This window comes from Lepus europaeus, chromosome 21, assembly GCF_033115175.1.
Source record: "Lepus europaeus isolate LE1 chromosome 21, mLepTim1.pri, whole genome shotgun sequence".
In the NCBI taxonomy this organism is placed as follows: domain Eukaryota; kingdom Metazoa; phylum Chordata; class Mammalia; order Lagomorpha; family Leporidae; genus Lepus; species Lepus europaeus.
The window spans coordinates 43,889-60,332 of record NC_084847.1 but is presented as its reverse complement, the minus strand read 5'-3'; the positions used below and the strand labels follow the sequence as shown (position 1 = coordinate 60,332).

The following is a 16,444-nucleotide window of genomic DNA, read 5'->3' as shown; positions in this document are numbered from 1 at the left end:
CACGGACGCGGACTGGACCCACCTCCGTGAGGACGTCCAACCACCGGCGGGCCAAGGGGCGGGGCGGGTGCCGCGACCAATGGGAGTGCGAGGCGGCTTGCGCAGGGCCGGCTGGGAGCGCAGGGTCGGCGTGTTTATTGGTGGGCTCGCGGCGGGGGCCGCCGGGACCAACGTGAGGTCGAGGTGGGCGGGGCGCCGGCGTCGCGAGTCAGGGAGCTTCCGGCCGCGGGGGCGCACGCGCGAGGGCGCCGCCATGCTGCTGTTCTGCCCGGGCTGCGGGAACGGGCTGATCGTGGAGGAGGGGCAGCGCTGCCACCGCTTCGCCTGCAACACCTGCCCCTACGTGCACAACATCACCCGCAAGGTGGGCCTCGGCCTCAGGCTCGGTCTCCGGCGGCCCTGGCCTGTGGGCGCGTCTGTCCGAGACGCCCGCACGCCGGCGCCTGTCGCCCGGCCCGGCCGCCGCCTCCCGTCTGGGGCTGGTTTCGGAGTCGCCTGGTCCGGGCAGGGCGGCGGCTCCAGCTCCGGCCCTGGCCGCCCTCGGTGCCGCTCCGCGTCCCGCGTGGCGCCCGGCGTTCCTCGGGCGGGCCTGGATGCTCCCACAGCCCTCGGTCCCTTCTGCTGCCGTGTGGGCCGAGCGCGGTCCAGGGCAGAGGCCTGGGCAGGGCTCCTTCCCTGTGTTTGTCCGGCCGCCTGGCATGCAACTGGAGCCCCGGGGGTGCCCAGCCGGCGAGCCGCCCGCACTGGCCTGCCGTGCACCTGGAGCCCCGGAGTGCCCAGCCGGCGAGCCGCCCGCACGGGCCTGGGACCCACCCGGAGCCCCGGGGTGTCCAGCCGGCGAGCCGCCCGCACGGGCCTGGCACCCACCCGGAGCCCCGGGGTGTCCAGCCGGCGAGCCGCCCGCACGGGCCTGGCGCCCACCCGGAGCCCCGGGGTGTCCAGCCGGCGAGCCGCCCGCACGGGCCTGGCGCCCACCCGGAGCCCCTGGGGTGCCCAGCCGGCGAGCCGCCCGCACGGGCCTGGCGCCCACCCGGAGCCCCGGGGTGTCCAGCCGGCGAGCCGCCTGCACGGGCCTGGCACCCACCCGGAGCCCCGGAGTGCCCAGCCGGCGAGCCGCCCGCACGGGCCTGGCGCCCACCCGGAGCCCCGGGGGTGTCCAGCCCGCGAGCCGCGCACTCTCGCGCACACGTGGTCAGCACTTGTCACTTCCCCTCGTCCTCACGGCTTTGTATTTGGGAGTTGGAGCACGTTGGTGCTGCCTTGTTTTTGAGGGATTTATTCAAGGATGTAGTGATGGAGAGAGGAAGAGACCCAGGATCTTTGTGCTCATTCGCTCAGGGGCTGGGGCAGGTCGAACCCAGGAACTCCGTCTGCCTCCGGGGTGGCCTCCCTGGTGGACTGCAGGCCTCCCTGCCGCGGGGGAAGAGCCGGGGGTCTCTGCCTGCCGCGGAGAAGTGGATGTGAGATGCTGTGAGAGCGCGCTGCCTGGGCGGCGTCTGGGGTTGCCGGGCTTCTCACAGGTCTGAGTGGAGGGAGGGCAGACCTCAGCTGTCCCAGCGCTTCCTGGTGCTTCCTTCTGGGCAGAGCTGAGCCCGTGGGCCCTCTGAAGCCCAGAGTGCCGAGCAGGAGCTGTGCGCCCGCTGGGCTCCCTCCCTCCTCTGCCCTGGTGGTCCTGTTCCCTTGCTTGCAGGCTGAGGACTTGTCTCTGTTAGGTCACAAACCGGAAGTATCCGAAGCTGAAAGAAGTAGACGACGTGCTTGGGGGAGCGGCCGCCTGGGAGAATGTCGACTCCACTGCAGGTGAGGGGACCTTTTCTGACTCCAGCTGGGCGTGGCCTGAGGTTGCTAACTGTGCCCCTGTCTCAGTCTGATGACTTGGATGATGTAAGCATCTCAGAATGGAAGATATTTCCTTTAATAATTTATTACTTGCATTTGTTATTTTATATTTGTTACACTAAGAGTTTTGGTTTAAGTCTTGGAGTCATAGGCAGGGGTTATATTCTCAAGGCAACCTCTTGTTGGGGACCTTGGTTGAGTCTGTCTTTTAAGATTTATTTATTTGAAAGGCAGAGTTCGAAGGAGAGAAAGAGAGCGCTCTTCTGCTTTTGGTTCATTCTGGAGATGGCCACAATAGCTGGAGCTGGGCCAGGCTGACCTAGAGCCAGGAGCTCCATCTGGGTCTCCCACATGGGTGGCAGGAGCCCAAGTACTTGAGCCATCGTAGACTCCTTCCCGGGTATATTAGCAGGGAACTGGCTCAGAAGTACAGTAGCTGGGCTCAGACTGGCACTGTGATACAGGGTGCACGTGTCCCGAGCTACACCACAGTGCCTGTTCCTGGTTGAATCTCTCTTTCTCTCTTTTTTTTATCCTTAAGATCTATTTATTAATTTTTTTAAGGATTTATTTATTTATTTGAAAGTCAGAGTTACACAGAGAAAGGAGAGGTCTTCCATCTGGCCGCAACGGCCGGAGCTATGCCGATCTGAAGCCAGAAGCTTCTTCCGGGTCTCCTGCGCGGGTGCAGGGGCCCAAGGACTCAGGCCATCTTCCACTGCTTTCCCAGGCCATAGCAGAGAGCTGGATCAGAAGAGAAGCAGTCGGGACTCAAACTGGCGCCCATATGGGATGCCAGCGCTTCAGGCCAGGGTGTTAACCCACTGCGCCACAGCACCGGCCCCAACAGCCAGGATTTTAACCTGTGCTCCGATAGAGGATACCAGTGTTGGAAGCAGCGGCTTCACCTGCCGCACCACCGTGCTGATCCTAAACTCATGCTTTTAATTCCATTTTCCCGTCAATGTCAAGTACTCTCATGTGAAGGCAGAACATGTATGTAAACTGCTCACTGGGGAGAGTCGTGTGGACGCGCAGAATGCCACATCCTCTGTGGTGAGGGGCTTGAACGTGCAGAAAGCCCACTGGCAGTGGGTCATCAAAGCTGATGACTTCCAATACACAGTTCTGTCAGTTAGGTGTGTCCTGGGAGAGGCATTTGTAAAAGTTGGTAAGGTTTTAGCCTGCCCCGACAGCAGGCGAGCGAGCCGAAGTGAGTCTTTTCTGCCTTGATCTCTTGACTCTTCACTTTCTTTGGGCCCGAAAACCTGAACCTAACAGCTGGCCCCTTCTTTAGCTTTTTACTGAAGTTTTATTTGGGAGGCAGAGTGGCAGAGAGCGCGTGCTCTTCCATCCACTGGTTCACTCCTCAGGAGGCACAGCCGCCAGGGCTGGGCCAGGCTGAAGCCAGGGGTCAGGAGCTTCAGCCGAGTCTCCCACGTGGGTGCAGGGGCCCGGGGACGGGGCCATCTTCTGCTGCTTGTCCAGGCCACAGCAGAGAGCTGGATTGGAGGTGGAGCAGGTGCTCTTATGGGATGCCAGCAACACCACAGCACCTGCCCCATTACTAGAGGATTTAAAAGAAGTCATGCAGCTTCCTGATCAACTGGCTGCCTAACGATTCTGCCAGATAATTCTAGGTAAATCCAGAGTCTGTTTCTGGGACATGGATGGAAGTCAGCCAAGAATTTGCTACTTTGTAGCAAGGATGGCCTTTCCAGATGTTTCTCCTTTCTGAGACTTGGATAGCAGCCTTTAGTGTCCGGGTTTCCACCAACATCCTATGTACAGCCCTGTCAGTGATGGGGCAGTGGAGGTCCGCGTGCCTGGCTTCGAGTCCTGGCCCTGCCTCCGTTTCAGCGTCTGCTAATGCATATGCGGGGAGGCAGTAGGTAGAGGCTTGGGTAGTTGGAGACCTGGGTTCCTGGGCGTTGCAGGCATTTGGGGGGTGAATTAAATGGATGGAAGATCTCTGTCCATGTTTCTCTGCCTTTCAAATAAAAATGGGAAAAAATATTAAACCAAATAAAATTTAAACTATAAAATGTTTGTGGAGAAATGGAATTAAAAGATAAAAATAAATTTACTTAGATGGAAAAAATCAGAATGCCCTTCCTGGTGTTTTATGGTAGGTGCTTCCTGGACCTTGTTGAAGACCCTATGGAGAGTCTCTCTCTCTGCAACTGTTTTTTTTTTTTTTTTTTTGTTAAAGATATTTATTTATTGATATTTATTGAGACACAGAGTTACAGAGAGGCAGAGAGAGAAGTCTTTCATCTGCTGGTTCACTCCCCAGATGGCCACAACAGCTGGAGCTGAGCCAGTCCGAAGCCAGGAGCCAGGAGCTTCTTCTGAGTCTCCCATGTGGGTGCAGAGGTCCAAGGACTTGGGCCATCTTCCACTGCTTTCCCAGGCCATAGCAGAGAGCTGGATCGGAAGTGGATCAGCTGGGACTCAAACTGGCACCCATATGGCATGCCGGCGCCACAGGCAGAGGCTTTATCCGCTGTGCCACAGCACCGGCCCCTCTGCAACTCTGAGCCCTGCCAGAATCACCCTTAATGTGCTGTTCATGAAAACTCAGCAGGCTTGTCAGGAAGTTCATGTACAATGATTGTTAAATTTTACTGAGAATACTGAGAGCTGGCATTGTGGTGTGGCGGGTTAAGTCGCCGCCTGCCACTGGCATCCTCTGTTGGGGCGTCAGAACCAGCAATGGGCTGATGTGTCTGGCAACGTCCTTGGGCCCTGCCGCCCGTGCAGGACGTATCTGTGGAGCTCTGGGTTCCCAGCTGGGACCTGACCGGCTCCTGCTGTTGCCATCTGGAAGGAAGATCTCGGCCTTCACTTTGTGAACTGAGATTTCACTGGTGTTGAGAATCAGCACAGACATATTATTTTTAACACAGTTCTTAACATACAAAGCAAAAATCTAAAAAGCCCTGAATTTTCATTCTTTTTTAAAAAGTTACTCCAGACAATTCCCAGCTTCAAATTTGGAGGCAACTGTTCCCGTCAAGCACCAGCATCTCCAAATGTTGATGTGACAGAAATCCCACCCCTTCACAGTGTAGCATCCTGTGTGTGACACACTCGAAACATGAACACAGCCGTTAGGGAAAGTGGTTACAGTGCACACGTGGGTCTGACAGCAACAGCAGGTGGTTTTCTGTCAAGACAGATGAAATACACCTTTGCCATTTCGTATGCGTTGTATTGTAGGCTATAAAAACCACCCCCACCTATGGAGTGTTAAGCTGACAGCCAAGACAGCCAAAGCCTCCCTTAATGAACTATTTTATCTATCTATCTATCTATCTTATAATGCTACTATTTTCTGGTTGTACCAAAAAATAAATAACCAGCAAATGATTTCACCTCTTAAAAAAATCATTTACACTTAAAAAATGGGATGAGGTGGGCTTTCCTCCATCTTAAAAATGTTTCTAGAGCTACTAAAAAACTGGCATTTACACAATAGTTGGTAAAAATATTCATGTGGATTGTACGAGAAGGGAGACAGGGTCCACTGATAGCGCAGGGCGTCTGATATTAATCAGACTTGGCTTCTTTCTCTTCCTTCATCAGAGGTCACTCTGCCTTTCAAATAGATACATAAATCTTTTAGAAACTATACATGGACTGGAAGCTGTTTAGTTTCATTTTCTATGAACTCTTTGAAATTCTCTTATACAGGCTTTTTCCAGTACTTACTTCAAAACTGTTTGTGCCTCTGCCCATTACTTAGTCTCCAGTAATTTATTACAGCAGCACAAAACATGGAGACAGCCCCCTTCCAAGTAATTTCTCTAATCAGTCTTCAGCCAGATGGGAGAGAAGCAGTGGGTCCCAGGAGGGGAGGAGTGTTTTACAGGCCACAGGTTCACCTTTCAGTGTTCGAGCTTGGTGGGAATGGAGCCTCTGTTGGTAGTGTACTTACGTGATCTTACAAAGTGTCCATCAACAGCATCGTTTTTATAAAGATTTATTTGTTTGGGGTCAGCGCTGTGGCCCAGCTGGTAAAGCTGCCCCTGCAGCACCAGCTTCCCATATGGGCGCCGGTTCAAGTTCAGTTGCTTCACTTCCCATCCAGCTCCCTGCAAATGACCTGAGAAAAGCTGTGGATGATGGCACAGGTCCTTGGGCCCCTGCTCCCACTTGGGAGACCCAGATGAAGCTCCTGGCTTTGGCCTGGCCCTGCCTTGTCTGCTGTAGCCATCTGGGGATGAACCAGCAGGTGGGACATCTGTCTCTCCTTTTCTCTCTAACTCTTTCAAATAAACAAATAACTCTTTTTTAAAGGTAAGATTTATTTATTTGAAAGGCAAGATGACAGGGTAGGAGAGAAGGAGACCCTCCAACCGCTGGTTAGTTCCCCAGATGTCTGATGGCCAAGGCTGGCCAGGCTGCGGCCAGGCGCCTGGAACTCATCCGGGTCTCCCACACAGGTGGCAGTGCCCGGGTACTTGGGCCGTCCTCTGCTGCCCTTGCCCTGCATTAGCAGGGAGCTGGATCCGGAGTGGAGCAGCCGGCACTCGAACCAGTGCCCACATGGGATGCCAGTGTCGCAGGCAGTGGCCCCCCCACTGTGCCACCACGCTGGCCCCACCAGTGTCATTTTATGTAATGTGGTTCCCTGGTTGGTTTTTCTCCTTTGCAGAGCCATGTCCCAAGTGCGAACATCCTCGTGCTTACTTCATGCAGCTTCAGACGCGCTCTGCAGACGAGCCCATGACCACCTTCTACAAGTGCTGCAGCCCCCAGTGCGGGCACCGCTGGAGGGACTAGGGCTGCGCTGGCCCAGCTGTGCCGGTCCCCAGGGTGGACTCCTGGCAAGGACTGTGAGCTGTGTGTCCTAGGGTCTTCGCTGGTGTGGCAGAGAGCAAGCCCTCCTGAGGGCAGGGCCAGGGTGTCAGGAACGTCGCCCTTCTGTGGATGAAGTCATCAGGGGCCAGAGAGTCCTTGTGGGCGAGGAAGAGACCCTGGCTGTGCACTCCGCTGGGGGAGGAGACCCTGGCTGTGCGCTCCGCTGGGGGAGGAGACCCTGGCTGTGTGCTCTGCTCCAGGAGGGACCCTCGCTGTGTTCTCTCTGCTTGGGACGAGACCCTGGCTGTGCGCTCCGCTGGGGGAGGAGACCCTCGCTGTGCGCTCCGCTGGGGGAGGAGACCCTGGCTGTGCGCTCCGCTGGGGGAGGAGGCCCTGGCTGTGTGCTCTGCTGGGGGAGGAGACCCTGGCTGTGCGCTCCGCTGGGGGAGGAGACCCTGGCTGTGTGCTCTGCTCCAGGAGGGACCCTCGCTGTGTTCTCTCTGCTCGGGACGAGACCCTCGCTGTGTGCTCTCTGCTCGGGACGAGACCCTCGCTGTGCGCTCTGCTTCAGGTTCACTCTGCTCCTCTTCCAGAGCCCTTCAGTACTGACACTGTCTGCACAGCTCAACCCATGACATGTCCCTGCCTATGTAACTGCTAATTGCAAGCTTATTTAACCAAAATTTATTTGGCATCTTGTACAAAAAGGAAAAGTCTAATAATGCCTTCTCAGTGTTTTACATACCTTCATAGCAAACCTTCAAGTTCAGTGACCTCAAACTGACTGCTCTACCTGGGATTAAACAGCACGAAATGAGACAGCCTGGCCTTCCACTTCTTTATCCTTCCTGTTCTTACTCATTGTTTTCCTGTTTGAGCCTTCCTCAATTTGCTTCCTAGGGTTGCAATAAATGTATCAGGTTCTGTGTACACTTTATACTTCTTGTGTTAATCTTTTTTTTTTTTTATTAATATTATTTATTTGAAAGAGTGACAGACAAGGGTTGGTGTGGAGGAGAGAGATCTTCATCTGCTGGTTCACTTCCCAAATCTGAGCCAGGCTGAGGCCAGGAGCCAGGTACTCCATCCTGACATGTGGCACGGTGAGTTAAGCTGCCACCTGCAACTCTGGTATCACATATGGGCACTAGTCTAAGTCCTGGCTGCCCCACTTCTAATCCAGCTCCTGGAAAACAGCAGAGGATGGCCCAAGTACGTGGGCCCTGTACCTATGTGGGAGACCTAGATAAAGCCCCTGACTTGTGGCTTTGGCCTGGCCCAGCCCTGGCCATTATATCTGTTTGGAGAGAAACAGGGAATGGAAGATCTCAGTGTGTCTGTCTCTCCTTCTCTTTCTGTAACTGATTTTATTTATTTGAAAGTCAGAGTTACGGAGAGAGGTCTTCCATCTGCTGGTTCGCTCCCCAAATGGTCGCAACAGCCAGAGCTAGGCCGATCAGGAGCCAGGAGCGTCTTCTGGGTCTCTTACATAGGTGCAGGGACCCAGGCACTTGGACCATCTTCCACTGCTTTCCCAGCCACATTAGCAGGGAGCTGGATTGGAGGCGGTGCAGCTGGGGCTTTGTTCTTGCCATAGATCTTAGCAGCCTGACGTCCATTAGCTCAGGATGTGGTACTGTACCAAACATCACATTGTACTGCAAAAATGTGTGAAGGGGCTTCAAAGTTTGCCGAAAAATGGAAGGTACTAATCTGCCTTTCATTCCTTTCATCTAAAATCCCCGAGAGGAGTGTCTGTGAGAGCTTCATTTCAGCTCACAGTTGGGAGATGAGAGGGGTGGTGGCCCCAGAGTCCAGCCTCTAATGGAGGCAGGTCGTGGTGGGCGTGGAGGCGTGTTCAGAGTGAGCCCGTAAGGAGGGAGGGCACCTCGGCCACACTTGAGCTGAAGTAATGAAACCTCTTGCAAGACTCTCCCCTGGGGGCACACTCCCAAGGACCTCCACCAGAGCCATCTCTTGGACCCGTCCTTAGGTCAAGGCTGCACCCTAAACCCAGCAACTTAGCAGTAAGGCATCAATTGAAACAGGTGCATTCCTAGTAAACATATAATGCGGTATTAAAAGCTAATGTAGGCCGGCGCCGTGGCTCAACAGGCTAATCCTCCGCCTTGCGGCGCCGGCACACCGGGTTCTAGTCCCGGTCGGGGCACCGATCCTGTCCCGGTTGCCCCTCTTCCAGGCCAGCTCTCTGCTGTGGCCAGGGAGTGCAGTGGAGGATGGCCCAAGTGTTTGGGCTCTGCACCCCATGGGAGACCAGGATAAGCACCTGGCTCCTGCCATCGGAACAGCGCGGTGCGCCGGCTGCAGCGCGCTACCGCGGCGGCCATTAGAGGGTGAACCAACGGCAAAGGAAGACCTTTCTCTCTGTCTCTGTCTCTCACTGTCCACTCTGCCTGTCAAAAATAAAAAAAAAAAAAAAAAAAAAAAAAAAAAAAAATTAAAAAAAAAAAAAGCTAATGTAAATTTTCCATGAACTTTTTTCATCATGCAATTATAATCTATCAATTCACAACAAAAAACGGTGACCTAACTACATACTGTCATTTTAAATCTAAAGACACAAATAAGATGAAAATGAAAGGAGGGGCCGGCGTTGTGGCGTGAGTGAAGCCGCTGCCTCGGTGTTGGCATCCCAGATGGGCGCCAGTTCTAGTCCCGGTTGCCCCTCTTCCAGTCCAGCTCTCTGCTGTGGCCTGGGAAAGCAGTGGAGGATGGCCCAAGTCCTTGGGCCCTGCACCCACATGGGAGACCTGGAAGAAGCACCTGGCTCCTGGCTTCGGATCGGTGCAGCTCCGGCCGTTGTGACCAATTGGGAGTGAACCAGAGGATGGAAGACCTTTCTGCCTCTCCTCTGTAACTTTCTCTCTGACTTTCAAATATTAAGATTCCTACAGTAACGGAGAATGTATACTTTCCTTATAAAAAGAGAAAATGAAAGGACAGAAGATGCCATGGCCATGGCTGGCAGAAGAGGGCAGGGTGGCAGCAATGCACACTCAGTCCTGCAGGGGGAGCGCTCACGGTTCTCTGGCGGGGCCCACAGGAGTGACACTCAGATGGGAAGTAGAGTGCAGAGTGCTGGCTGCAGTGGGGGAGTGGGGAACCTTTTTTTTTTTTTAATAGATGTATTTATTTAATTTGAGAGAGTGACAGAAGTCTTTTCAATCAGCTGGTTCACTCCCCAAATGGCTGCCACAGTTGGAGCTGGGCCAGAATGAAGCCAAGAGCCAGCAACTTCTTCCCCGTCTCCCACACAGGTGCAGGGACCCAAGCAGCAACTTCTTCCCAGTCTCCCACGTGGGTGCAGGGGCCCAAGGACTTGGACTTGGGCCGTCTGCTGCTGCTTTCCAGGTGTGTTAGCAGGGAACTGGATCAGAAGCGGGGCAGTGGGGATTTGAACTGATGTTGACCCCTGGGAACTGTTCTTAAATGAGTAGAGTTTCAGTTTTGCAAGCTGAAAAGTGTTGTGGAGGTGCACGATGGTGATGGTTGTACAGCAATAGGAATGCACCTAACATCAGTGATGTGTCTGGTTAAGATGCGGGGGGTGGGCCTGGTGGTGCTTGGGCTGCAGTCCTGGCTGCTCTGCCTCCAATCTAGTTCCCTGCTAATGTACCTGGGAGGTAGTGGATGACGGCTCAAGTGCTTCAGTTCCTGTCACCCATGTGGGAGATCAGGATGGAGTTCCTGGCTCCTGCATGCATCCTGGCCCACAGCTGTTGTGGCCATTTAGCAAGTGAACTAATGGACGGAAGCTGTCTGTCATTCTGCCTTTCAAATAAGCCTTAAAAAAAATGTTAAAGGGCCAGCACTGTGGTGTAGCAGGTTAAGCCGCTGCTTCAGTGTCGACAACCCATATGGGCACCAGTTTGAGTCCTGGCTGCCCCACTGCTGATCCAGCTCCCTGCTAATGCATCTGGGAAAGCAGTGGAGGATGGCCCAAGTATTGGGCTCCTTGCATCCTGGTCCAGTCCTGGCTGTTATGGCCATTTGGGAGGGAACCGGCAGATGGGGTATCTCTCTGCTTCTCTAACTCTGCCTTTCAAATAAATAAAGAAAATCCTAAAAAGCAAAAACCAAACTAAATCTGTATTACAGAAACCACCATCAATGAAATGTTAAAGTGCTAAATTTTGTTGTGTATGCCCATAATAAAAGTTCTTTTAGGAAGTCTATATACTTTGTGGCACTAAAATCTGAATTTCTTATTAGTTTCATGTGTCAGGAAGTTCATAAGAATATTTTCACCCATTTAAAAATGTCTGAGCCATTCTTGGGTCACAGGTTTCAGAGCCCGTGCTGGGTTTGGCCCGTGTGGTCTGCTGACCCCTGCCGCATCTTGCAGGGCTGTGGCTGCAGCTGGAGCCATGCAGAATCCCATAGCACGTTCACTGCCAGTGTGTGATCACTGGGTCTGTCTGCCACGGTGCTGGTTTTCTGTTCTATGTTTGAGGTTTCCTCACCTGTCTATGGATGTCACATTTTTAAAAGGGTTTATTTATTTATTTTAAAAGCAGAGTTACAGAGAGAGGGAGAGAGAGAGAAAGAGAATCTTCCATCCCCAAATGGCCTCAACAGCCAAAGCTGCTCCAGGTCAAAGCCAGGAGCCTGGAACTCCATCCGGGTCTTCCCAGTGTGTGGAGATGGCCCAGGAGCTTGGGCCATTTTCCACCGCTTTCCCAGGCACCTTAGCAGGGAGTTGGATCAGAAGCAGAGCAGCTGGGACTTGAACCAGTGCTCACGTGGGATGCCAGTGTCACGGGCGGTGGCTTAACCTGGTGCACCACAACATTTGCTCCTGTCTGGCAGTTTTGTGTTTTCTCTGGTGACTGTGAGGGATGAACGTCGTTGAGACTGCATTCAGCTTTGTTTCTGGGCAGGGTGCAAGCTCGCTGAGTCGGGCAGCTGCTGACCTCTTCAGCTTTGTTTAGCCTTGGCCGTGCCGTACATGTGTAGCTCAGAGAGCCTCCAGAGATTTGAGTAGGGTTTAGATGCAGAATTTAGGGCTCTTTTCCCTTTTGAGTATGACCTTGATCCTTGTCTGGCCCTATGGTGTCCACTTCTGGAGTCATGGTGTGGGTGATGTGGTTTGCTGGTCTTAGTCCAGCTTCATCAAGGTGGCCAGGACCCTGACAGAAGGAGGTTCTCGTGAGGATATGGAGAAGGGCTGACGCCATGGGGTGTAGATGTGTGTGCTTATGATAGTTTAGGTGAGGCCGAGCTGATGAAAAAAGTTTAAAGATTTTCATTTGAGAGAGAGAGAGAGATACCTTCCATCTGCTGGCTCACTCCCCAAATGGCCACAATGGCTGGGGCTTGTCCAGGCCGAATCCAGGAGCCTGGAGCTCCATCAGCAGGGAGCTGGAGCGGCAGCAGAGCAGCTGGACCTTGAACCAGTGCTCCAGTGTGGGTGTTGCCATCGCGGGCAGCAGCTCATCTCACTGCGCCACAGCACCGGCCCTGATGGAAATTTTTTTGTTTATTTACTTATTTTGTCTGTTTGACAGAGAGATAGAGATCTCTGCTGGCTGGTTTACTCTTAAAGGTTCTGCGACAGCCTGCGCCGGGCCAGGCTGGAACCAGGAGACGGATTCAGTGTAGGCGCTGACAGAGACCCAAATGCTTGAGCTGTCCACCTGTTGCCTTCCACAGGAGGGTGAAGTCAGAAATGGAAGCAGGATTCGGCCCAGGCACTCCAGTCTGGGGTGTGGTCATCTCAGGTGGTGTCCTAACTGCTGCGCCAACCCTGCCCCGACACCTAAGAATTAGGAAAACAAAAATGTGAGGCATCCCTGTTCGCCGTTTGGACAGTGGGCTTGAGCCTTTGATTCTGCTTCTTAATGGTCTGGGCATTATCAGAGTCCGGGAGCTGCAGCCTTGAGTGTCCATACTTTACCCCAGGGGCAGTGCTTGGTCCCTCACACTGGCACACATATGTGCTCATACATACTCATACTCACGTTCGCACACGTGAGCGAGCACACGCATACAGAGATATGACCTTATTTGGTTCCAGCCAGTAAATACATGAAAAGATGCTTATCTTGACTAATAATCAAGGAAGTGCAGATTAAAACAGCACAGAAACATCTTTGCCTACCGGATTGGCAAAGATTAAAACGATTGATAGTGTTTACTGTTGGTGAGGGTTACAGCCATTCTCACGCTGCTTGTGAGAGTAGCAGCTGTAACGTTTTTGTAGGGCCACCTGGCAGTACCTGTCAATATTTTCACATGTTAACCCCAAGGCCCCACAATTCCACTCCATAACTTTTTTCTGCAGAAACTCTGTTGTTCAGAGATCCATGCCCGGAAGTGTTCACTAAACAGTGGGCAGCAGCGACCCAAGGTCCATTTCAGGGCTTATGAAGCCGTTTGTCTACTGCCATTCTGGCAGGAGCCACGTTCCTGGGTGCTGACCTGGAAAGATGTTACCGACAGGCAGAGGTGCAGGAGGCTGCAATGCTGACAGCACAGTGTGGTTCCATTAACAATTTGTGTTTGTCTGCATGGGTTTAGACCACGGCCTGTGGTCCAGTGTCACCTGCATTCCCTATTGGAGTGCCTATCGGATCCTGCTCCCTACTAATGTGCCTGGGATTTGGATGATGGCTCTAGTACTTGAGTCCCCGCCACCCATGTGGAAAACCCAAATGGACTTATGTATTTATTTGATAGGCAGAGATACACAGAGGGAGGGAGAGACAGAGAGAGAGAGGGAGAAAGAGGGAGCTTCCATCTGCTGGTTCACTCCCCAGATGGCTGCAACAGCTGGGCTGGGCCTTGTGGAAGCCAGGAGCCAGGAACAGTCAAGTCTCCCACGCGAGTGCAGGAGCCCAAGGACTTGGACCATCTTCTGCTGCTTTCCCAGGCACGTTAGCAGGGATCAGGATTCTAGAACAGAAGTGAAGCAGCTGGGACTCGAACCTGTGCCCAGTTGGGATGCTGACATAAGTATTGCAGGCGGCGACTTAAGCCACTGTGTTGCGATGCTGGCCCCTCAAATGGAGGTCTTTGCTCCTGGCTTTGGCCTGCCTGGCCTGGTCCTGGCTGTTGTAGCCATTTGGGGAGTGAACCAGTGGATGGAAGAGCACACTCTCTCTGCTCTCTGTCACTTTGCCTTTCAATTCAATTATTTAATTTAAAAACATTTGCCTGGAGGGACTAGTGCCTCATTGCTCACGGGGACTACCTGTGGACCAAAATAAAAGATGATTCCTATTTAAAACTTTTCCTCCTGTGTTGTTTTTCTTTGATCGAGTGCATTACTTTTATGTTTAAGTCAGCTGCAGGAGAATCTGCACCTCTGGTCTTGGAAAAGCATGGAGAGGAGCAGGTCCCTGCGCTGCCCCTGACCAGGTCCTGGCTCCTGAGCCCCAGCATCCCAGTGTGGTTTCTTGGGAAGAACGCTGCTTGCCAGTCCGTGGATGAGCCACTGACATCCATGCTTGGCAACCTGCAGTGTCACAGGGGATGCAGGTCATTTCACTGCACGATTACCCTGGCTGCAATCAGTGGTGACAGTCACTGCTCAGCATCGCAGCTGTGCGAGGCGCCTGTGGTTTCTTGTGTGGGCGGCCCGTGTCAGCCTGCCCTGCAAGGCTCGGGTCACCGCCTGCTGAGTTATCTCCTGGATCAAGCTGAGGGCCTTGGCTGTGCAGGGATGGCTGCCTCCAGGTGGGGCATGCCCCCGGGGGCCTGGGCACATGCATGGGGAAGGTGAGTCTGTACTGGGGCTCCCCAGCCTCTCGTGTCAGCGTGGACCTCAGGGGCGGAGAGGGAACTACACCCGCTTCTCCCCTCGTTTAGTGTCTGCTGTCCTGACCCTGGGCGCCTCTCAGGGATGGCAGAATGTTCAGTGCTGACCCTAGGGATGCTACTGCTACCTCTAGACCTGCGGGGTTGAGGGTGCCGCTGTGGTCAGAGTGGCCGTGCTCTGACTGGTTGGAAGGAATAGGACTGGGTTTGTCAGGCAGAATCCCAGATCCTGGAGGAAACTGCTTGCTCGGTGTCGTGTTGCCTTTGTGGGGACACTGGCAAGTGGGTCTTCTCGAGATGGATTCGGCCATGACAGCGAGGAGTGATGCGGAGCTGACCCCAGGCCCTGGTGGGTGGCAAAGCCCCTGCAAGCCCCCAGGCCTCCGGGGGGCTCCAGGGCAGAAGGGGAGCTGGGAGAATGGCGGTTCCCCCCACTTGGAGCTTTGGGTGGGATTCCAAGGTGGAGAATCAGCTCAGCCAGGCTGAGGAAAGGGAGGCAAGGGTTTGCTGAGCGGGAGCACCGCCTGGGGTTCTTGGGGTCTGCTCTTTGGAGGAGTTTCTGGGCCCTGCCGGGCTCCTCTCCTCCCTGGTCCTGTTCAGTCTTCCTGTGACTCATGCTGTGCTGGGCCCGTGCTCTGGCCACAGCTTAGCCACAGGAGGCCAACAGTGAGTGTCCTGCCAGGGCATCTTCAAGGAACGTTGCAGGGCCCCCTCCCAAGTGAAGAAAGCACTGACACCATCCAGAGGCAAGGGTGGCCTCAGGGGGAGGCTTAGGGGTGGGTGCAGGGGACGCAGCCCAGGAGGGATCTGTACTTGGCCAGAGGAGCGTTCTGTAGGGACAAGGCGTGGCAAGGCGCTTCGACTGCCGTGGGCTGCTGGAGGGGAGCGCACGTGCAGGCGGCATCGCTCCCCCTGTGTGTCCACCAGAGATGTGTGTCAGCACCCTTCCTGTAGCCCTGGCCGGCAGCCACCGCCTGCCCCCTTGACGCTCTGTGGAGGACACTGGGCAGTGAGCTGGGGCAGGAGTTTCTGAAAGGAGAGGCGTGAGACAGACAGGCAGGTGTGGAGCCAGCAGCAGGGGCCCTCGCTGGGGAGCCCAGGCTGCTCCTCCTGTCTCTGGCTTCCTCTGGCCTCCATCGTCATCCCTTTCTGCTTTGCCTGGGTCTGCGCCCTTGTCCACCCGGCACCTCTGCCGTGCCGGCCCACGCCCAGCTCTCGCCTGTGTTCCCGAGGGTGCTTCCACAGCAGTCGCCTGCTCTGGCCTCGGGTGAGTGGGGAGGGGCTAGCTGGACGCTCTCCCCATGGTCGGGCAGAGCCTGTGTGCCCGTGCAGAGGTCCTGCTTCAGGGCAAGCAGCGTGAGACCATAGCGGCCATCTGGGCTCGACCTCAAGACCTTCCATGGCGGAGGTGGGAGACAAGGATGGCCCTGGGCCAGAGTGCACGTCCACAGACCTGCTGGCCAGAGGCTCTGCCGGCTCACAGCAGATGTGCGTGTGTGTAACTGGGGACGGGAGGTGTCAGGAAGTAACTTTTTCTCGAAGTGGCAGACCTTGGCTCGCCCTGCTGCTCCCACAGCTGTCTTGTGCCCTGGTATTGTCTGAACTGCGGTTCCCAATGCATCTGCCAGAACTTGGGAGCTGGGTGGGAAGGGTGTCGCACCTGCCCCAGTGACCTGGCCCAGTGTCTGTGGTTGGGGGCAGCGGCGACTCTGTGTTGGTAACGCTTGGTCTCCTGCCCGAGGAGCCCTGGAGGAGGGGCAGCTTGGGCTCTGCCTGTGGCTTTGCCCCGTTGATAAAGACCTGGGATGTCTTCTGCAGGCACAGACGCTGGGGGTGGCTCCCAGGCCTTGTTCTCGGGAAGCTCGAAGGCCCCTGTGGAAGTGGCCAGGAGCCAGGTATCAGGCAGGTCTCTTGTTTCTCCGGGTCTCAGTTTCCTCAGTGGCAGGAGGGTCACGACTCCACTTCTGCCAGTTGCCCGGTGTGGTGGCAGTGCTCTGTACCAAGGCACAACAGGGACACG

The 16,444-nt window shown here is 54.8% G+C and overlaps 1 protein-coding gene across 1 annotated transcript; it reads left to right on the top strand.

Annotated features, from left to right (window-relative positions):
* The first annotated feature begins 218 nt into the window (after positions 1 to 218).
* LOC133750705 (DNA-directed RNA polymerase III subunit RPC10) lies at positions 219 to 7,582 on the top strand. The gene is made up of 3 exons (XM_062180354.1): positions 219 to 364; positions 1,713 to 1,800; positions 6,500 to 7,582. The coding sequence occupies exons 1-3, from the start codon at positions 254 to 256 to the stop codon at positions 6,625 to 6,627; spliced, it is 327 nt and encodes a 108-aa protein (XP_062036338.1). The 5' UTR covers positions 219 to 253; the 3' UTR covers positions 6,628 to 7,582.
* The last annotated feature ends 8,862 nt before the right edge of the window (positions 7,583 to 16,444 follow it).

Excerpts from the sequence above, each read along its gene's own strand:
- LOC133750705 (XM_062180354.1), top strand. The coding sequence starts at position 254 with ATGCTGCTGTTCTGCCCGGGCTGCGGGAACGGGCTGATCGTGGAGGAG. Across the intron at positions 365-1,712 it reads TGCACAACATCACCCGCAAG|GTCACAAACCGGAAGTATCC; the intron begins GTGGGCCTCGGC and ends TGTCTCTGTTAG. Across the intron at positions 1,801-6,499 it reads GAATGTCGACTCCACTGCAG|AGCCATGTCCCAAGTGCGAA; the intron begins GTGAGGGGACCT and ends TCTCCTTTGCAG.